At 35.3% G+C, this 23,210-nt stretch overlaps 1 protein-coding gene across 1 annotated transcript in view; it reads left to right on the forward strand.

The window, feature by feature from the left end:
• The window catches only part of CCSER1 (coiled-coil serine rich protein 1), a 1,196,779-nt gene that overhangs the window by 563,944 nt on the left and 609,625 nt on the right, over positions 1-23,210 (forward strand). The window contains exon 8 of the mRNA XM_063108818.1: positions 17,858-17,935. Within this exon, the coding sequence (XP_062964888.1) occupies positions 17,858-17,935 (78 nt within the window). The remainder of the gene's footprint in view (positions 1-17,857; positions 17,936-23,210) is intronic.

Genomic DNA, 23,210 nt, shown 5'->3' on the forward strand with positions numbered 1-23,210 from the left:
CCACAGTTCTGCTCTCTGCTTCTGAACGTTCAACTTATTATTAATATTGATTATTTATTATTTTTACCTTCTACTTATGAATGAGAACATGTGGTTTTCTCTTTCTGTGCCTGGCTTATTTCACTAAACATAATTTTCTCCAAGCTCATCCATGTTCTTCAATATCCTCACTTTTGTCTCTGTACTGCCTTTCTTTTCCCTTTCTTTTTGTTTTATCTTAAGGCATTTTTTACAGACTAGAATTACTAGATCAACCTCTCAGTTTGTATTTTATTTCCAATCTGTTCCTACTTAAATTTATATACCATACAAATGCCAGAATGTATACTGGACTTGTCATATCATCAATATTAACTTCCACATGGAAATGTGTCTGCAGAATGTCAAGTTTACCAGATTCTTTCTGATGTCACTCAAACTTCATGCATCTTCTCTCATTCACCTACTTCTTCACTTATTTAAAAAATTATTGAGCACCTAGGTTTGCCAAAAACTACATAAGACAGTGTGGAGTCAAGACGGCTCTAAATAGACATAGTCCTTGCTATAAGGAGCTTAAATGATGGTGCAGAAGACAGACCAAATATAGTCAAACAGACAAATAAAGGAAATAATTGTCAGTTGAAATGAAAGACATTTAGTAAAAGCAAATAAGACAGAGAATCACCTGTAGATGAGAATGTACTTTAAAAAGGATATCTCTCAGGCAGCAACACTTAATATGCAGAACATTCTACTTGGAGGGAATGATATGTCAAAGTTCCTCAAGTGGGAAAAGTCTTGGTCTGTTCAAGCAACTGAAAGAAGATGAATGTGAGGAGAGTCACATTTGCAAGTGGAAGAAGACCATAAGATGTAGTCAGCATTGTAGATAAATGCTATGTGAGGCAGGGGCTGTGTATCATGGTAAAATGTTTAATCTTTATTATAGAGACCAGAACTGGGCAATAGAAGTAGAAAACAAGCAACAAATGGTGGTAAACTGTGTAATTTGATATTTCAAATACATTTCATTTAACTTATTAAAAATATTATGACTTTAAGATGTAATAATGTAAAATTATTCATGCGGTATTTTATCAGTGAGGTTTGTTTGTACTATTGCTTCAAAATCCAGTGTGTATTTTACACTTAAAACACCTCTCATTTTGTTCTAGCCACATTTGAAGTGCTTATCAGTCACATGTGGGAGCGGCTACCATATAAGAATGGGAAATATTAATGGCTTTTAAGTAGGAGAGTGATTTAAGTAGTGATATGATCTAAATTACATTTTCAGCTTACTTTGCTGTTATTTATAGGAAGGATGGAGTGAAGCAATTATGGATGAAGACAGGAAAACCTGTTAGGAGACTGTATTCGTTTCCTGTGGCTGCTGTAACAAAGCACCACTGGCTGACTTAAAACAACAGAAGTTTAATCTCTCACAGTTCTGGAGACTAGAAATCTGAACTCAAGGTTTTGGCAGGACTATGTTCCGTCTGCAGGCTTGAGGGAAGGATCTTTCCTGGCCTCTTCTAGTTTCTGGAGGTTGCTGGCAATTCTTGAAGTTGCCTGTCTTGTAGATGCTTCACTCTGATTTCTGTCTGTCTTCACATGGCCTTCCCTCCTATGTGTCTGTGTTGCTGTGTCCAGAGTTTCCTCCTCTTATAAGAACACAGGTCATGTTGGATTTATGGCCCATCTTAATTCAGTATAATCTCATTTTAACCTGATTACATCTGCAAAGACCCTATTTCCAAATAAGGTCACTTTCACGGGTTCCAGGTAGACATGAATTTTTGGGGGGGACACTGTTCAGTCCAGTACAGAGGCTATTGGAGTAAAAGATAGTAGTGGTTTGCACACACCCACCACATGTCTATACTCCACTGTCCTGCTCACTCCTAGGTAGTGGATTAGGGTAGGCAGTAGATATAAAAGGAAGAGGGATTGTGAAATAAATTTCAGAGATGTAATTATCTAATGTCTTGAATGTAGAAGGCAAAGCCAAAACAATCTGAGTGGTATTTCCCAATCACAAATTCTCTGATGCTCTACCCTATTAGTCACTAAATGCCCACTGTTTTTTACACTGGAAATTCATGTCTCTAGCTTCTAAATGATCTAACTCAAAGCTATCTCCTTTATGTCTCTCTTTACAAGGCCTGTCTTAATTAGTTCCACCTTATTGATAAGAGTGTTAAACTAGAAGAAATGGATTAGCCTGTCATAAGCACTAAGGAAATCAAATATATATTTGTTTAATTACCCATTAGTGAAACTTTGCTGGTATTTATATTAAGTGCAATGTGCTCATTAAAAAAATCTGTGCACTAGAATAATAATGTTAGACCTGAGATAGTAATAACAGAAAGTATAATTCACTTTTTGTTAAAAAAAAAAAAAAAGCAAAAAACAAAACAAAATTTTATATGCTTTACATCTAGAATATTGCATGCAGTTATCTGGGTATAGATATTCCTAATTATTTCAATCTGTAAATATATTAACATTTCCAATTTACATTTTTGATCCATCTATTTCTTAAATATCTATTTATTTATTAAATATATTTGAACATACTGTGTAATGATTTAAGTCCTATTATTTCCTATAAAAATTGCCTGCAATCCAGTTTCAAAATGGAGGATGTCAGGCAGTTTCCTAGTTCAGGTATCATAAGATTGGATGAAAATAAATGTTATTAAAATGTTTGTTCTATTGATTTACTGACATTTCACATTTGTTTTCTTTGCAGTTTTGACCTATTTTTTAAAAATATAAACATAAAATAAACCCCTATCCTTTTGCCTTTTTCTGCATCTTTTTAAAACCTCGCAATGCTTTTCCCAGGTGTGGTATTCAAAAAATTAAAAATATCTCAGTAACAGGCCAGCTGCTAACATATGTGAGCCAAGAATATGAATGGGGGTTCACAGAATACAAGTCTAAATATTGAAGTTATAAACCAAGCTTAAAAACTGTTGAGTAAAATATATTCTGTCCTCCTATCTTGGAAAATATACTTTGCTAATGACTTGGAAAGCCATGTTCAAATTACAGATTTTGGAGGGCTCCAAAGCATTCTGTGCTAGAATGTGGCAATGTGGATAGAGCCAGCCCTAGCTCCAGCCCAGCCTAGCTTTTTACTATCCCAAGTTCTGTCCTTCAGAGCCACGTGAACATATGCGTGATCAATCAAAGGAATGTCCAATCTTGGGACCCTCCAGGGCCCCAGGGCCATCTTGGGTGACCCTCAGGAGAACTGACCTGGTCCTGCCCTGAATTCGGCAGTGAATTCTGGGGTTCTGGATAGCAGGGGTATAGTCTGGAAGGGAAGACTTGGCCTTAATTTGGCATTTCCCATAACCTCACAGAATTCTCTCCCCATGGTCAAAGGCACGGCAGGAGGACAGACACAGCTGGGTCCTTTATGCAAAGGTCTCTGGTTTAAGTTGAAGAGTGTTACTGACTAGTAGAGCTATTTAGGATATATGTACTATTAATGCTTCTTATTTTAATTCCAATATCCGTCGTGGAAACTGGGTGATGGGTGCACAGGGGTTCTTTTTGTTATTCTCCCTACTTTTTTATGTTAGCCATTTTCCATGACAAAAAGAAAATAATATTAATAAATTTTAATGTCTCCTTGATAGCTCCCAGAAATTTTAAGTTCCATGAGAGGAAGTTTTATTTGTTAGGTTGGACTTCTTTACAGTTCTACTAGTTTTCAGTGGTAGACGCTCATTAAGGGTTGGGGAAAATAATCAATGTGATATACATAATGTTGCCTTTTCATTCCTGAGCTCATCCTCGGCCTTGGCATCATTGAGCAATCTTAATGATTTTTTCTTTAGTCTTTAGATTTTGTTTCATTCATTCATTTTTTTAACTTCTCAATATACATTGTAGTTGATTTTCCTGTCCCTTTACCCGTTCCTATTTCCACCTTCCTTGTCTCCCCTCCCCCCAACTACATCATATCTGTTCATTTGTCTTAACAATTTTAAGGAATTGTTATGGTTGTTATGTCTTCTCCCCCCATACCATTTATTTGTTTGTATATTTATTTATTTATTTATTTATTTTTAGCTCCCACAAGTAAGTGAGAACATGTGGTATTTCTTTTTCTGTGCCTGACTTGTTTCACTTAATATAGTTTTGTCTAAGTCCATCTGTGTTGCTGTGAATAGTAGTATTTCATTGTTTTTTGTAGCGGAGTAGTATTCCATTGTGTAGATGTACCACAGTTTCCTTATCCACTCATCTGATGATGGACATTTGGGCTGGTTCCAACTCTTGGCTATTGTAAAGAGTGCTACGATGAACATTGGGGAACAGGTATACCTTCGACCTGATAATTTCCATTCCTCTGGGTATATTCCCAACAGTGGGATAGCTGGGTCGTATGGTAGATCTATCTGTAATTGTTTGAGGAACCTCCATACCGTTTTCCATAAAGGCTGTACCATTTTGCAGTCCCACCAACAGTGAAGGAGGGTTCCTCTTTCTCTGCATCCTCCCCAGCATTTCTCATTCTCAGTCTTTTGAATATTAGCCATCCTAAATGGAGTGAGATGGCATCTCAGTATGGTTTTGATTTGCTTTCCCTGAATGCTGAGTGATGTTGAGCATTTTTTCATGTGTCTGTTGGCCATTCATGTATTTTCCTTTGACAAATGCCTATTCAGCTCCTTTGCCCATTTTTTAATTGGATTATTTGTTTTTTTGCTGTAAAGTTGTTTGTGTTCCTTGTATATTCTGGCTATTAATCCTTTGTCAGATGTATATTTTGCAAATATTTTCTCCCACTCTGTTCATTGTCTTTTCACTCTGTTGATTGTTTCTTTTGCTGTGCAGAAGCTTTTTAGTTTGTTTTATTCAAATAATATCTCATTATTGACATTGAAGTCCATTACAAGATGTTCAAATTCTTTTCAACCCTCCTAATTTCCAGTTTACATCTGACTCAGAACACTTTGTGATTTTCTTGTGTTGAATTACATTACTTTTCAATTTTAAAAGTTAGCTTTTCTTCTCTTATAGAGTCAATTTTTCAAGAATATTTCTTTTTTTCATAAACTTAACCTTTAGATCCATGATTTAGGATCTAAATTTAGGATTGTACTATTTTAGTCAGACTTTGTGTCCTTTTTACATTTAAAAAAAAAAAAAAAAACTTTTTCTAACTTAAAAGTACTCTTTGCCAAACTTTCTCCTACAAATTTTGGATACAATACAAATGCTTTTTTTTTTTTTTTCCTTCAGCCTCCAGATACATGTTCAATAGCAGTGTGTAATTACTATTGCATATATTCCCTGTACTAGTGTCTGTTAATTTTATTAGTTGATAAGTGCACAATTCCTTTTATTGTAGATTCTAAAACTAACTAATATAAATAGGCCCTCATGTCCTATTTTTTAAAAGTTCATCTCCTTTTCATCTTGTTGATAAATTTTACTAACTTCTGTGTAGGTAATTAACATAATAATTTAAGATAAATTGGACTTATTTCTTGGGATTATTGAATATTTTTATTTCAGCTTGGTTTACTGTGTTTAGTTGTACCTGCATAAATGTTTGAATAGCAGGAATAAAAGATAATAGATATTAACATCTAATGTAAATATAAACTATGTAGATCAATCAACTTGTAGAATTTTAGATATTATTCTTGTTTCATCGATCAAAGCGTATCTAATAATGATACATAAATAAAAATATGCTTCATTTTAAAAACCAGCTGTACTGGCTTTGTCATGGCTTTGTCTTATTTTTCATTTTTACCACATTTTCTCTTCTTTGGTGCTTCCTCAATGACATGTGCTTGAATGTACACACATGCAAATGAAAAAATGTACACATACCAGTGGTACCTACCATATCTTTTATGCTTCAGGTGTTCAATAGATATATATTTTTGATTAATGAAATTTAAATTTTAAAATTCTAAAAGTAATTGGGGACTAGCCTTTTAATATGGACTTATATTGTGGGGGCAGATTCGATGAATATCTGATGCTTAAAACAACACAAATATTTTTAGATTATTCTGCTTGAACTGATAATATCATACTGTCAAAAAAATTTTATGCCTTTTCAATATTTAGTTTTTATTTGTTTCATACTTTGCTTCCAACTTTGTGTTATAACTCTACATTAACTTTATTATTTTATTCCTAACTCATGCTCCAAAATTCATTTCTGCCTATGTTTATAGAAATGGGTATTCTGAGGAATTGTAGCTTTTACAGGAAACCCATTGGTAAATCTTGAGCAATCTTAAATTGTTCTTACAGTAAAGCAAAATGACTTAGTCTTCAAGAGAACATAGGCACTAGCTGTGTAGCACTATCAAGTATGTATTTGATATATTTTCTTGAATATGTGATGTTGAGGCAGCGACACTGTTTGTAAGCTTTTTAAAAGAGTCAGAAAGAACACCAGGGTTTGCAGAAAAATAAAGAAGGTTTTCATCTTGGCTGTTACATTTACTATCTTATGTGATCTTTAGTGACTGATTTCAACTTACTGAGTATCAGTTTTGTGTTCTTTAAAAAAGAAACAATAACACAGACACAGTATTATCTTGAGGGGGTTTATATAGATAGGTATTACTTGGTACAGTACATGTTATATACACATTCTCTTAATGACATCTATTATTAGTAATAATAAAGTGTTAAAGCTTACAGAAGGAAAGAGAATGTGAATATAACTAAGTACGCTAAGTTTTTAACTTATCTATATTTTCTTTGGTTTATATGCATTTATTTATGATAGCTGACATCTATAATGTGGATATTATTATATGACCTTTAATGTCAAATGAAAATAACTTGGAAATTTGGAGAGAAAATCATTGTATTTTTATTTATGTAGTAATATTATGTAACATTCAAAACCGCCACATATTCAGGACTCAGATCAGGTGGCGATCTAACAGCAAATGTAAATCATGAAATTTCTCTTTTTCATCTCTCTTTTTTTTTTTTTTTACAGAATCTGCTAATATTCTCTTTTTTAAAAATTCTAACCACATGTACGTATTCTTAATCAAAAATGAGTAAAAACAAGGGGTGGGTTTTGTCAAGAAGTATTGATATTGTCATTGCTTGGAAAGAAAAACTTAAAGAAAATTAGATATTTTGTCAGGGTTATAGATTTGTTAATAAAATTTATCTACCAGACATTGAGTAGTTTAAATTCTACACTATCCCTCTGAGAGAGGTTGGAAGAAGGAATTGCAATTTTGGAGTACCCTTGTATATATAAAACCAATATATATTTATTTATTACATGAGAAATAAAATTTATCTGCAATTCCACCATCCAGTAATAGCTACTTTAGTGATATATTTTCTAATTGATTATCTATAATACTCTTTTTATCATATTTTAAATTATAAATCCTTAAATATCTATCTTGCAGAAATGCAAGAGACCAATGGGAAATTGTCTTCCAAAAGCTGCATAGTGTTTTTTAAATCTTCTAATTGTATGTTATACAAATTTATCATAAACTTTGATATATTCACTGCCTTCTATTACACTAAAATAAATATTTAATACTTAATTATTTGCACCTAAGTCTACTGGAAACTTATTTATTCTTAACAGAGTAAATGGGGAGGAAGTGCCTGAGACCATGGAAAGTGGCCTGAAACCCAGAGGTGTGTCCCAAAACCCAAACCCATGGAAACTAAGCACCTCCTATTTTACCAGGATCCAAACCTGTGACCATGGTGTTATAAGGCTACACTCCAGCCAACTGAGCAACCAGGCCAGCCTTAACCTTTCTAAACAAACATTTCCACAATTGAAAAAATTACTGCTTTCTTTATATAGTACTTACCTCTTCCTGTTTTTCCCCCATCTCAGTATGTTTAAACACAGCTTGTTTCTTCTCATTTTTAATTTAGTCTGGAAAATACAGCCACATTTTCACTTATTTTTTCCAAACAATTAAAATTTTACCTCACTTGCATAACATCTTTCCGAATTATCTAATCTGCATTTCATTTTTTTATTTAAAATTTTTATTTATTATTAGCATATTCATTCTTACAAATCATGGTATTTCTTTATGCCTTTTGTCCAACCTATCGCTTCCCAAACCCCCTCCCTCCCTTGCCCCCATCTCTAGCATCCTTGGGTTTGTTCACTCCTTCTGAAAGTTCAACTTTTGTTGTGGTCTTTTCTTTCTTTCTTAAATTCATTCATTCCTTCTTCCCTCCTTCCCTCCCCCGTACCACCACCATCTCCCTTCCAACCTCCCTTCCTTCCTTCCTAGCAACCAGTTAGGAGTGAGAACATGTAGTATTTCTGATTCTTTGTCTTGCTTATTTCACTTAACATAATTTTCTCCAGACTCATCCATGTTGCTGCAAATGGCAGAATTTCAGTCTTTTTTATGGCTAAGTAGTATTCCATTATGTATATATACCACATTTTCTTTATCCAGTCATCCATTGATGGACACTTAGGTTGGTTCTGTATTCTGACTATTGTAAATAGAGCTGAGATGAACATAGGAGAACTGAAATCCCATCAACATGATGATTTCCATTCCTCTGGATATATACCCAGCAGTGGGATTGCTAGATCATATGGTAGCTCTATCCGTAATTGTCTGAGAAAACTCCATACTGTATTCCATAATGTATGTGCTAGTTTACAGTGCCACCAGCAGTGTAGAAGAGTTCCTCTTTCCCTGTATCCTTGCCAGCATTGTTATTCTTGGTCTTTTTAATAATGGCAAGGGTAGGTTTCAAGATGGCAGTGGCTGCAGCGGTTGGCGCGGAGTAGCTGAGGTGGAAAAGGCGGCCACTGGGCCTCAGGCAGCCAAGAAACTTGTGGACCTTCCTCTTGCCATCTCTTAAGGGAGGACCGCTGCTGGTGGCTGGTCGTGGGGGCTGACCACCACTTTGCCCCCGGCAGGAGAGGCTGCCTCATTTACAGGCAACAGCTTTGAAGTGTGGAGCAGGAAAAGAACTGTTCCTTAGCTGCAAAAGCGAGTCTCGAAACAGGGAACACAGCGCCAGGGCTGCTGTGGATGCAGACAGGATCCTGGAGGCCGGGGCCACGCTGAAGGCAGCCAGCTGCCCTATTCAGGATTCGAGGTTTCAGGCCGGCATTATAGAAGATTCCTGGGAGCGCCCGAGCCGCGCCACGACTGAACAGCCGGAGGCGGCAGCGGCCGAGAACGGGGAAGGCGACAAACCAGAGGCAGAGAGTGAGCACCCGACCTCGCACAGCCCTGTGAGTGATCCCTGGCCCAGCCCTGTTCGGGGGGCTGACGCCCACCCGGCTCCCGCCTACATCACGGGTTCACTCACTGCCCCGGGGCTGCCTCCATTTTCCCAGGTGCTGGCAGCTCTGCCCGGCTCGGCCATCACTGAGCCTTCCCACTTGCTTGGCCCGGCACGGGGCTTTCCGGAGCCTGCGGGCTGGCCTCCCTTCCCACTCCCTCCATGGTTCTCTGGCGGGTTGGTGGCGTGGGGTGTCCCCGGCCAGTGTCAGGAGGGCAAGGAAGTACGGGCGGGCCAACTCTCACTCCACCACACCCTGGACTCCGGCCCCTGGTAAACTTCCTGATACTGGGAGGCAGATACCATCTCTGCGGCCACCAGTTCGGAAAAAAGCCTAACCAATTTCTGGTTGGGAATAGTGTGGTAGGAGAGTTCCCAGGTCCGCTTGAACCTGCCGGAGAGCTGGCTGCAGGTGGGCGCTAGATTCGGTCTATGCCGGGGGGATACAAAGGTGAACAAGACCCGAGAAAGATCTACACAGTGCTACAAAGTCACCCAGAGCGACCTGTCATCTGTGCCTACCAGAAACCTGGTAGACTTCCTGGGCAAGGCAGTGCCGAGCAGGGTCTTGAAGGCCCAGCTGATAGACGAGGGGTGCAGAACACACGCCCCAGCCCAGCACAGTGCGCACAGAGTGGGGAGACGTGCGGCCAGGGAGGCGGAGACTCGACAGAAACCACACACCCAGTGGGGTCGCCACTGCACGATCTAACAGCCTGAGCCAGAGCACATGGAACAGGGAGAAGTCCTGCACAGGAAGTGAAAGCTCAACAGAGATCACACACCCTGTGGTACGTGATCCACCAGCCCAGCAGAGTCCAAGCTGACCAGAAAGGTGGCTCCCCGGAGAAGACCAAGACCCGAGGCAACCACACACACAAGGCACTAGAGGCCAACTGAGCAGTCATGGAGGGAGCCATACGAAATTGGCAACCACAGCAACATACTAGTTAGTCATTATTCTCCAACTGGTGGACTGTGAAACCCCCTGCCACAATGAATAAACACCAAAAAAAAGATACCAGAAATACAAAAAATCAAGAAAGTACACCACCAAAAGTTAATAAATCTCAAACTCTAGATCCTATAGAACAAGAAGCCCTTGAAATGACTGACAAGGAATTTCGAGTGATAATTCTAAGGAAACTGAATGAGATACAAGAAAACACTAGACATCATGATGAAATGAGGAAAAGTATACAGGATCTGAAAGAGGAAATGTACAAGGAAATCAATATCCTGAAAAAAAATGTAGCAGAACTTGCTGAACTGAAGAAGTTATTCAGCGAAATAAAAAACACAATGGAGAGTTTAACCAGCAGGCTTGTCAAAGTTGAAGACAGAACCTCTGAACTTGAACATGGGCTGTTTGAAATAACACAAGCAGAAAAAAAGAAAGAAAAAAGAATCAAGGACATTGAAGAAAATCTGAGAGAGATATCAGACAACCTTAAGCACTCAAATATCCGAGTCATGGGTATTCCAGAAGGGGAGGAAAATGGAGATTCCATTGAAAACATATTCAAAAAAATAGTGGCAGAAAACTTCCCAGGTATAGGAAAAATCACAGATCTTCAGATCCAGGAAGCTCAACGATCTCCAAACGTATTCAACCCAAAAAGGCCTTCTCCAAGACATGTCATAGTCAAATTGGCAAAACTCAGAGACAAAGAGAGAATCTTAAAAGCTGCAAGAGAGAAGCGTCAAATCACCTATAAGGGAGCCCCAATCAGGCTAACATCAGACTTTTCATCACAAACCCTAAAAGCTAGAAAGGAATGGGATGATATTTTCAAAATACTAAAAGACAAAGATTGCCAGCCAAGAATACTCTACCCTGCAAGACTATCCTTCCGAAATGAAGGGCAAATAGTATATTTCTCAGACAAACAAAAACTGTGGGAGTTCACTACCACACAACCACCCTTACAAGAAATCCTCCAGGGAGTACTGGGTTTGGTTCCTGAAAAATAACTACCACTGCCATAAAAACCCAAGAAAAATCAATACCCACTAGTATAATAAAAATGGCATTCATGAAGAGAAAACAAGCAAACAAAAACGCTATCTACAACCTAAGGAACCAACAAACTCAGAAACCAAACAGTAAATCAGAAAGCAAGGAACAAAAGACACCTAAGACAACCAAACAACCAATAAAATGCTAGGAATAAATCAACACCTTTCAATAACAACTCTTAATGTAAAAGGCTTAAATTCCCCAATCAAAAGACACAGACTGGCTGACTGGATCAAAAAGGAGGCCCCAACTATATGCTGCCTACAAGAGACCCACCTCACCCATAAAGATTCACACAGACTAAGAGTGAAAGGATGGAAAAAGATTTACCATGCAAACAGAAAAGAAAAACGAGCTGGAGTAGCTATTCTTATATCTAACAAAAGAGATTTTAAACTAAAAACCATAAAAAGAGACAATGAGGGACACTAATTAATGATAAAAGGACTGATCCATCAAGAAGACATAACAATCATAAATATGTATGCACCCAATGTTGGAGCAGCCAGATTTATAAAACAAACTCTATTAGACCTAAAGAAGGAAATAGACACTAACTAATACCATAATAGCAGGGGACCTGAACACCCCACTGTCAATATTAGACAGATCATCTAGGCAAAGACTCAGTAGAGAAACACAAGATCTAAACAAGACTCTAGACCAATTGGAATTGGCAGATATCTACAGAACATTCAACCCAACAACCTCAGAATATTCATTCTTCTCATCAGCACATGGATCATTCTCCAGGATAGATCACATATTAGGTCATAAATCAAGTATCAATAAATTCAAAAAAATTGGAATTATCCCATGTATCTTCTCAGACCACAATGGATTAAAACTAGAAATTAATAACAAAGGAAACTCTGGAAACTATACAAACACATGGAAATTAAACAGCATTCTACTTAATGACATATGGGTCCAAGAAGAAATCAAGCAGGAAATCAAAAAATTTATTGAATCTAATGAAAACAATGATACATCATACCAAAACCTGTGGGATACTGCAAAAGCAGTATTGATTCTTTACAAACTATTCCAAAAGATTGAAACAGATGCAAATCTCCCAAACTCATTCTATGAAGCAAACATCATCCTGATACCAAAACCAGGTAAAGATATAACCAAAAAAATAAAACTACAGGCCGATATCCTTGATGAATATAGATGCAAAAATCCTCACTAAAATACTAGCAAACAGAATATAGCAAGACATACGAAAAATTATTCATCACAATCAAGTGGGATTCCTCCCAGGGATGCAAGGTTGGTTCAACGTACTCAAATCAATAAATGTGATACACCATATTAATAAACTCAAACACAAGGACCATATGATCATCTCTATAGATGCTGAAAAAGCATTTGATAAAGTTCAGCACTCATTCATGACAAACACCCTCTGTAAGTTAGGTATAGAGGGAAGGTATCTCAACATAATTAAAGCCATATATGCCAAACCCACTGCCAATATCATCCTGAATGGGGAAAAGCTGAAAGCTTTTCCTTTAAGAACAGGAACTAGACAAGGATGCCCACTCTCACCACTCCTATTCAACATAGTGTTGGAAGTACTAGCCAGAGCAATCAGAGAAGAGAAGGAAATAAAGGGCATCTAGATTGGAAAAGATGAAGTCAAACTGTCCCTGTTTGCAGATGACATGATCTTATATATCGAACAGCCTAAAACCCCTACAAAAAAACTCTTGGAATTGATAAATAATTTCAGCACAGTAGCAGGATACAAAATCAACACACAAAAATCAGTAGCATTTCTTTTCTCCAATAGTGAGCATGCAGAACGAGAAATCAAGAAAGCCTGCCCATTTACAATAGCCACCAAAAAAATAAAATACTTAGGAATTGAGTTAACCAAGGAGGTGAAAAATCTCTATAATGAGAACTACAAACCACTGCTGAGAGAAATTAGAGAGGATACAAGAAGATGGAAAGATATCCCATGCTCTTGGATTGGAAGAATCAACATAGTGAAAATGTCCATACTACCCAAAGTGATATACAAATTCAATGCAATCCCCATCAAAATTCCAAAGACATTTTTCTCAGAAATGGAAAATCTATCCAGTCATTTATATGGAACAATAAAAGACCATGCATAGCCAAAGCAATGCTGAGCAAAAAAAATAAAGCTGTAGGCATAACACTACCTGACTTTAAGCTATACTACAAAGCTATAATAACCAAAACAGTATGGTACTGGCATAAAAACAGACACACTGACCAATGGAATAGAATAGAGAATCCAGAAATCAACCCACACACTTACTTCTATCTGATCTTTGACAAAGGCACCAAGCCTATTCACTGGGGAAGGGACTGCCTCTTCAGCAAATGGTGCTGGGATAACTGGATATCCATATGCAGGAGAATGAAACTAGATCCATACCTCTCACTGTATACTAAAATCAACTCAAAATGGATTAAGGATTTGAATATACACCCTGAAACAATAAAACTTCTTAAAGAAAACTTAGGAGAAACACTTCAGGAAATAGGACTGGACACAGACTTCATGAATACGACCCCAAAAGCATGGGCAACCAAAGGAAAAATAAACAAATGGGATTATATCAAACTAAAAAGCTTCTGCACAGCAAAAGAAACAATTAACAGAGTTAAAAGACAACCAACAGAGTGGGAGAAAATATTTGCAAAATATACATCTGACAAAGGATTAATACCCAGAATATATAAGGAACTCAAACATCTTTACAAGAAGAAAACAAGCAACCCAATTAAAAAATGGGCAAAAGAGCTAAGTAGGCATTTCTCTAAGGAAGATATACAAATGGCCAACAGACATATGAAAAAATGCTCAACATCACTCGGCATCCGGGAAATGCAAATCAAAACCACATTGAGATACCATCTAACCCCAGTTAGGATGGCTAAAATCCAAAAGACTCTGAACGATAAATGCTGGCGAGGTTGCGGAGAAAAATGAACTCTCATACATTGTTGGTGGGACTGCAAAATGGTGCAGCCTCTATGGAAAATGGTATGGAGGTTCCTCAAACAATTGCAGATCGATCTACCATACGACCCAGCTATCCCACTGTTGGGAATATACCCAGAGGAATGGAAATCATCAGGTCGAAGGTATACCTGTTCCCCAATGTTCATCGTAGCTCTCTTTACAATAGCCAAGAGTTGCAACCAGCCCAAATGTCCATCATCAGATGAGTGGATACGGAAAATGTGGTACATCTACACAATGGAATACTACTCAGCTATAAAAACGAATGAAATACTGCCATTTGCAACAACATGGATGGACCTTGAGAGAATTATATTAAGTGAAACAAGTCAGGCACAGAAAGAGAAATACCACATGTTCTCACTTATTGGTGGGAGCTAAATATTAATATATAAATTCACATACTCACACACACACACACACACACACACACACACACACAAAACCGGGGGGGGGGAAGAAGATATAACAACCACAATTACTTGAAGTTGATACGACAAGCAAACAGAAAGGACATTGTTGGGGGGGAGGGGGGGAGGGAAAAGGGAGGGAGGTTTTGGTGATGGGGAGCAATAATCAGCCACAATGTATATCGACAAAATAAAATTAAAAAAAAATAATAATAATGGCAAGGGTAACTGGGGTGAGATGACATCTCAGTGTGGTTTTGATTTGCATTTCTCTGATGACTAGTGATGCTGAGCATTTTTTCATGTACCTATTGGCCATTTGTATGTATTCCTTTGAAAAATGTCTATGCATCTCCTTTGCCCATTTTTAAATTGGATTATTTGGGTTTTTTACTGTATAGTTTGAGTTCTTTGTATATTCTGGATATTAATCCCATATTGGATGTACAGTTTGAAATATTTTCTTCCATTCTGTAGGTTGTCTTTCTCCTCTGTTGATTGTTTCCTTTGCCGTGCAGAAGCTTTTTAGTTTGATATCATTCCATTTATTTATTTTTTCTTTTGTTCCTTGTGCTTTTGGGGTCTTATTCATAAAGTCTTTGACCAGTCCTACTAACTGGAGTGTTTCCCCTATGTTTTCCTTTAGTAATTTTATGGTTTCAGGTCTTATATCTGTCTTTAATCCTTTTAAGTTGATTTTGGTATATGGTGAAAAGTACAGGTCCAGCTTCATTTTTCTGCATATGGATGTCCAGTTTTCCCAGTACTATTTATTGAAGGGGCAGTCTTTTCCCCAATGTATGTTCTTGCTGCTTTGCTAAAAATCAGTCAGCTGTGAGTATGGGGGTTGATTCCTGGGTTTTCTATTCTGTTCCATTGTTCCAAGTTTCTGTTTTTATGCCAATACCACACTGTTTTTGTTACAGTAGCTTTGTATAATTAGAAGTTGGGTAGTGTTATGCCTCCAGCTTTTTATTTTATTTTATTTTGCTTAGGATTGCTTTGGCTATTTGGGGTTTTTTGCTGTTCCATATGAATGTTAGGATTGCTTTTTCAATTTCTGTGGAGAATTTAATTGGTATTTTGATGGGGATTGCATTGAATATGTAGATTGCTTTGGGTAGAATGGACATTTTCACAATGTTAATTCTTCCCATCCAAGAGCATGGTATGTCTTTCCCCTTTTCTGTCCTGTTTAATTTCTTTCAGTAGTCTTTTGTATTCCTCATTATAGGGATCTTTCACCTCCTTGGTTAAATTGATACCTAGGATTTTTGTTTGTTTGTTTTTGGTGACTATTGTAAATGGGGTTACTTTCTTGATTTCATTTTCTGCTAGTTTGTTTTTGGAGTGTAAAAATGCTGTTAATTTGGGGGTGTTGATTTTGTATCCTGCAAAAATATTGAGATTGTTAATCAGCTGTAAGAGTTTTTTGGTAGGGTCTGTAAGGCTTTCTATATATAAGATCATGTCATCAGCAAACAAGGACAGTTTGACCTCATCCTCTCCAATCTTGATGCCCTTCATTTCTTTCTCTTGCCTGATTGCCCTGGTGAGAGTGGGCATCCTTGTCTTGTTCCTGTTCTTAAGGGAAAACCGTTCAGCTTTTCCCTATTAAGGATGATATTGGCAATTGGTTTGTCATAAATCGATTTTATTGTATTGATATAATTTCTTTCTAAACTTAATTTGCTGAGAGTTTTAATCAAGAAGGGATGTAGAATTTTGTTGAATGCCTTTTCTGTATCAGTTGAGATAATCACATAGTTTTTGTGCTTGGCTTTTTTGATGTGGTGTATCACATTTATTGACTTGCATATGTTAAGCCAAACTTGCATCCCTGGTATGAAACCCACTTGATCATGATCTGAATAGCAGCTCTAAGCATTTTGTGATTAGAGAAGTTAGAAGATATGAGACATTAATAGTATGGAAAATATCTCTTTTCTATATTTCAATAAGTCAAACTAAATCATGTCCATACTTTATTAAAGATCTAAGATAATCTTCCAAACCTCAGGTGGAACTGAAGGAAAGAGTAAGGAAATAGGAAAGAAAGGGAAAGGAAGAAGGGAAGAGAAGGCAAGAGAAGGCAAGAGAAAGAAGAGAAGTGGAGAAGGAAGAATATTGTGTAATTAGAATTCTTGATAACTACTGCCAATGCTGGGAAAAGAAGAACTAAATCACAGTTTTTATCATTCATGTATTATGCAGCTATTTTATTAAGTATTTAAAAGAAAAGAAAATGAAAGGAAGTCTTTCTGAAAGCAAGTTAAGTGGAATACAGTGTCTAGTGGAATCACACAAACTTCACTGGAAACTTTCTCAAGTTACTTAAACTTTCTAAACTATATTGTTCTTATTTAAAATGGGTGGTAATAGCAGTAAAAATCCTGAGATGAGGTGTGATCATGTGAGTACACCACTCTGAGCTGTGCCTGGCACACAGTAAACACATTACATAATAATTAAGCTCAAGATTCCATTTTACTTTAAGTGACACATTTAGTAATGAGAAGACCACAGCCAGAAGGCCAGTCAAATTAGTTGATCCAGAATTAGTACATTTGCATTTGAAATATGAAATCCCAAACATCTTTCATGTATTACTACTTCTCTTGCCCACTTATCACAAGGTTAGATTAGTGTCAATCCCTTAAAGTACAAATTCCCAAATATGTAGGGATTCCTGGAGAGAAGTAGGAAGCATAAAAATTTAAAAATAAACTAATAGATACATGGGTGGTATCAATTATTGAAAATGGTATGGATTTTAAATGTGTTCTGAAACTCAATTAGCAAATTATATAAATTTACTTATCACAAATTAGCTAACAGGAAACATAGCATAAGCATTTGTTCTTGGATTTAAGTAAATCATATCTCTAATATTCAATTGCAGTTCTTACTCAGTGGCTATCTTACTAGAAGAAAAGATGCCTGAGATGGGATTGAAAATGAAAGCTCTAAATATTTAAGCAGATTTGAAAAGCAACAACAGAACAATATGTACACACAGAGAGGATCATGAATTATACACTAACCAAATTTTAATAAGTGGGGAATATTAGTGTAAAAGCACATGATTCACCAACAATGCGCATTTTTAACTTTTTTTTTTTGCAGGAAAAAGTTCAACATTTACAGAAGGCTTTTGCTTCGAGAGTAGATAAATCCACACAGACTGAACTTCTAGGCTATGATGTAAGTAGCTATGTAAAGCCATTTTTATCTTCTTTATTTGTATTCAGACCTCTACATCTTATTTACCTCTGCTGCTGCAGTGTCCATACATTGATTTAATAGGATTTAGTGGTGCACCATTCATCTTTTGCTCTTAAACCATCCCCAGACACCTTCAGGAAGCAAAAAAGATAATTACAGGCATCAACTAGCATACCAATGTCTTATTAATTTTTTTAAACCAGTTTCTCTAATACAGTCTTTTGAATTAGTGAATTTGCAGACATGTGAAAGACACGTATTAGAATACTAGGGCAATTTATTTTTAAGAAAGTACTAAGTTATTTCTTAACAGTTTAATAAACTTATTATGCTTGCAATCACCAAGGGCCAAGCACATTATTTTTGTATGCTGGTATGTAAAAGGAAATACAACTTTGCAGAGAAATTTATAATAATATTTTAGCTCTTGGGCTTCAGTGGAGGCAGCAGAAAGTAATTTAATTAAAGTTAGTGTTTTTTTCTTAGTGTGAAATACTTGTTGAACTGTCAAAATAGGATTACAAAACATGTTCTAACATTATATTGCTTCTAGTATCACTGGATTATCTTTGGAAAACTTTGATATAAATGCCCATCTTTTATTAAATGCAGCTATGAAATTTGCATTTTGCTTAAGTTTATGAATTTCAACTTCTCTTTGAACAAATAAAGGAATTATCTTCTTCATCTTGTATAACATTTGTGAAAACCCTCTCTTCTATTTAAAAACATTTATAAATATTATTTTAGCACTTTTTGATAGGCATAAATAGAAGAGAGATATTGTAAATTTTGTGAAGATGTATAACAAAATATGTTTATCTCCATGTCCTCATTATCTTAAAAACATAAAAGTGAATGTTACTTTTGTGTTGCCTTGCAAATTATATTAATATATTTAATATAAAACCACTTGTCTCTGTTAGGAAATAAACCAACATTTTGAATTCCAGAACAAATTGTTTTCAGATGTTTATATACTTTATTTTTAATTTAAGAAAACCACTAAAAGCTATGCTTTTCTTTTGAATTTTTCTATTACAATGTATGTTTATTCTAGATGCCTAAATGATCTATATATCCATCTTGTGAGTACAATACTTCTTGAATAGCAGTGTTATATATTACATAAATGATGTTGATATTTATCTTTAAAAAGAAATAATTTTTATAAAGTATGAAGAGGATTTACCACAAATAATTCAATATTTATCTCTTTCAGGGGAAATTTTCCTGTTTATAATTTTTTCAATACATAATATTTGTATATAAGTCCCTAGAATATAAACCCATTATGTATTTTACAAATACTATCCTATGTATTTACAAATATGCAAACAAGAGAATTGTTCAATAAGAGAAATAAAACCGTAATTCCCATTAAATCTTATGCCAACATAATAACATTTTACAACACAGGCACTACAAGTTAACTTGGAATCCTCCTACCTCAAAACCCTCAATTTTCAAATAAGCTAACTGAATTTCAGAAAGACGAAGTCACTTGTTCACTACCAGAAGATCTTTGTGGGCTCTAATCTTTTATTAAAAGTAATGTGTCCTTAAAACAAGGAAAAGGGAAAACACAGATTTGGACTCAAATATTGCAGTTTTATGTGACACTGTCAATGACTGGTTGTGAGAACTGGTTATTGAAGAAGGAATGGTATCTCTGGGGAAATAACTAAGCTGTGGACAGTTATTCTAACAACATAGCTAATAGTAGCCTCTTATGAATTTACCTATCTATGCCTCATAATTTTTGTATGTCTACAAAATTTCTTATATCAATGCTATTTGGTTCTTTAAACATGTAAATAAAAATAAAATATGAAGGCATGAACATAGTTAATCCTTATTAAATCTTTTTTGTTTCTAGTTTGTTCTCATATTTGACAGTAATATCTTAATGCATTTTACTGGATTGAATTAAGTTTAAAGAATATTGCTTTCTTGGTAGTGAGTCCTTAAAAAATCCTCTTGTACAAGAAGTGTTTGTTATGATTTGGGTAGTTGTTAAAGTAGAGTAATAATTTTTTCTAAAGATTTCATCTTTCACATTTCTTGGTGATATACTCTGGGACAAAATCATGAGAATCAGCAAATTAATTACTAAAACATGCTTATAGAAACATATGAAATTAACTAGATGTAACTACACTGATAAACTTCAGTGCATTTTGTATGTGAAAACTGAGGAGGGAAATATTTTAAATAAACACATGAGAAACAAGAAAAGCATTTTAAGTATGATGAATTGTTTAACTATTTAGAAGTATATGATTCACCAATAGTATAGTTTCTTCCATGACTAGGATACATTTTCTATACTTTTCAATATTTATTTATAAATGATTTTTCACATTTTTATATACAACAAGTATCACTTATTATTCTTCAATTTATATTATCTTGTTCATATTTTTCTCAGGAAATATAGTTTTACGTTATTTTAATTTTTACACATATGGCATACATGCATAAATTTATTATATCTGTTTATCATTGGCAAATAGTGTTTATCAGAAAAAAAGGAGATAATTGTAGAAAACTTATACATTATGGATGATTCTTATACTTTCTTGCTTTTTTCCTAAAGCTATCAATATTAGTCACAAATTGTTCTTTACAGATCATTGTGTATCATGTTTTCAGGGGTATGAAGGTCAGAATTTATGAGACTACAAGTCAGCATTGATATAATTTCCTTGGGAAGATAACCATTGCTACACATTTTGTTTAAGATAAGAAATAGAATCCCCAGTAAACATTAATTGTAAGGAAATGTATTAAAATCCACTACAGTGAATAAGTTTAAAGGTTTGTACAATAAACTACTTCTATCCTACAACAGATATGTCAGGAGACTTGAAACTAATGGTAGTGTAAAATGTGCTCTGATTTCTAATACACCTGGCAAGAGTTTTTAAGAAATAAATTCATTGTCTCAGCACGGGCCTATAAACACAATAGTTCTTGTGATGAGGGGCATTGTTAAATAAATGATGATGTGTCTTAAATAATCAATGCCAATTTAACCTTTTTCACCTTCCCTGTCTGCACTGGCTTAGTTTATTGAAAGATCAAAGAATAATTTCTTTGGTGTCACTTGTATTATTAAAACAGGACAGAAGATGAATAGGTGTAGTCAAGCAGCAGTGTTGCCCATTACAAGATTACATTAAGAGGTAGGAAAGATTTTTCTGATTATATCAACTATATAAATAGATGCTTCAACATAGCACATATGCTGTCTGTAAATATTCTATAGTCGAACTACTACAAATAACACTATGATGAAAATGACAGCAAAGAGCCAAAATACTATGGTGAAGATCTCATTTCCTGACAGTGAGAAAATTCAGATACTTTCATTAATTTGACACATTTATGTACATTTTTTAACTCCCTTTTTATGTTCTGCAGAAAATTGTCTTTTTAATTATGACTGATTGACTTAAAGTATAAATTTTTGTTTCAACTACTGCCTGAACTTGACTCTGAGTAGTTACAGGATCTCTAAATTTCTCTTAGAGGTAAATGCACTGATGTTTTAAGTAGAGAGGGTTCTTCCTTTCATTAAATGTGTTTTACACTTGCAATGTTTTGTTTACATTTTCTTTAAAGGTTCTGAAGTTATCAGATAGTGCATTAAATATTAAATTATTATTACTTAAACTGTTAGTCTAAATATCATTAGTGGTTTTCATTTGGCTATTTAAAATTGACTGAATTGCGGCATCACACATTTTGTCCTAGTCATGTATGGATAAAGCATAAATCAGTTTTCTAATGGATACTCCTACTACTGTGCATTTATCAACTATTCTAATACACTTTAAAATTTGTTTTATGAATTTAGTTTTCTACTTACATGCTAGGAAAATTTTAATACTAGTTGCATTGTGAATACACATTTTGAAAAACTTTTCAGTGGAATTATCTGTGTGTTTCACAATCTCTGCTGCTTTTCTTAGATTTAATTTTAGAGGTGCTCCTGGCACATGAGGAGTTTTAAAAAATATGAAAATAGTTCATCATATTTTATTCATGTAAGAAATAAGAATGATTAGTTTTTACTGTAATTTTTTTATTACCTGTTAGATAGAGCAGGGTTTTTTGTGTGTGTGTTATGCTAATATGTTATGTCAGCCTGTGGATTAAGCTGGATTTTAAGAACTGAATAATTATCAGTTAGGCTCTCTCATCCAGCAGCTAATAAACTATAGTTTATTAAAGCTTTCTGTTTTGGTTCCATTCATTGCTATAATCTTTCTTAAATTCAGTACTTCCCCATCATTATGTGTGAACGTGTCCTGGCATTTATTAGAAAAAAGTGTCTTCTCCAACAGGCTTCATTCATTTATATTCACTTATCTCAAGTATTTCTGTTTATTTTTACAAATTAAAAAAAAAATCAAGTTTAAAAACTGTTGTATATTCCAGGTTTTCTTTTGGTCTATAATTTTTTGTATTATATTAAGATAACTTTCAGACAAGACCATTGATTAAAAACACAGAAAACATGATCACCTGCCAAAGGTGCTTTCTTAATATTTAGTGGAGGAGCCACAGCTTATCCAGTGGTCATGTTCTAAGGGCATTACTTTTGAATATTCATCTAAGCATTCATTCATCAAATCTTACTATATTCCCCATAGGAACCAGGCCCTGTTCTAGGTACTTGAGATACATCCTTTAACCAAATGGTAGCTGTTCCACATGGAGTTTGAAGTTGGTGAAAGCAAACTTTCAATAAACACTAAAGTATAACAAATAAGCAAATTATATAATGCATTAGAAAGTGCTAAGTGCAATGTAAAAAAAAAAAGATCACAGGGAAAAGATAATTGTGAACGTATGGAGTGGGGTTCCTGACTATGATCAGAAATTTTAAACAGGGCCTGATTTTGTAATGTGAAATGTGAGACTTGAAGGAGGTGATGTGAAAATCACAGTTGATCAAAAATTTCTTCGTGATGTGCTCCTTGAAAACCCCTTGAAGACTCCTCAATCAGTAATTACAAATTTTTTTATCTTTGCTGCTGCACTAGATAAGAATAGTCGGCTTCATTTAGAGGCCATGCAGTGCAGAAAAATGCATTCTGTACCATCAAACCTAGGATCAGACTCAGGGCATTAAGAGACTCACAGTAGAGGAACACAGTCACCTGAAGGAAGAGTAAACTTAGGCCTCCCATGTCATATTTACCCAGCATAAGCACTGAGAACTGGGTAAAATCAACCACACCCT

Source organism: Cynocephalus volans, chromosome 9 (genome assembly GCF_027409185.1).
Source record: "Cynocephalus volans isolate mCynVol1 chromosome 9, mCynVol1.pri, whole genome shotgun sequence".
Classification (NCBI taxonomy): Eukaryota; Metazoa; Chordata; class Mammalia; order Dermoptera; family Cynocephalidae; genus Cynocephalus; species Cynocephalus volans.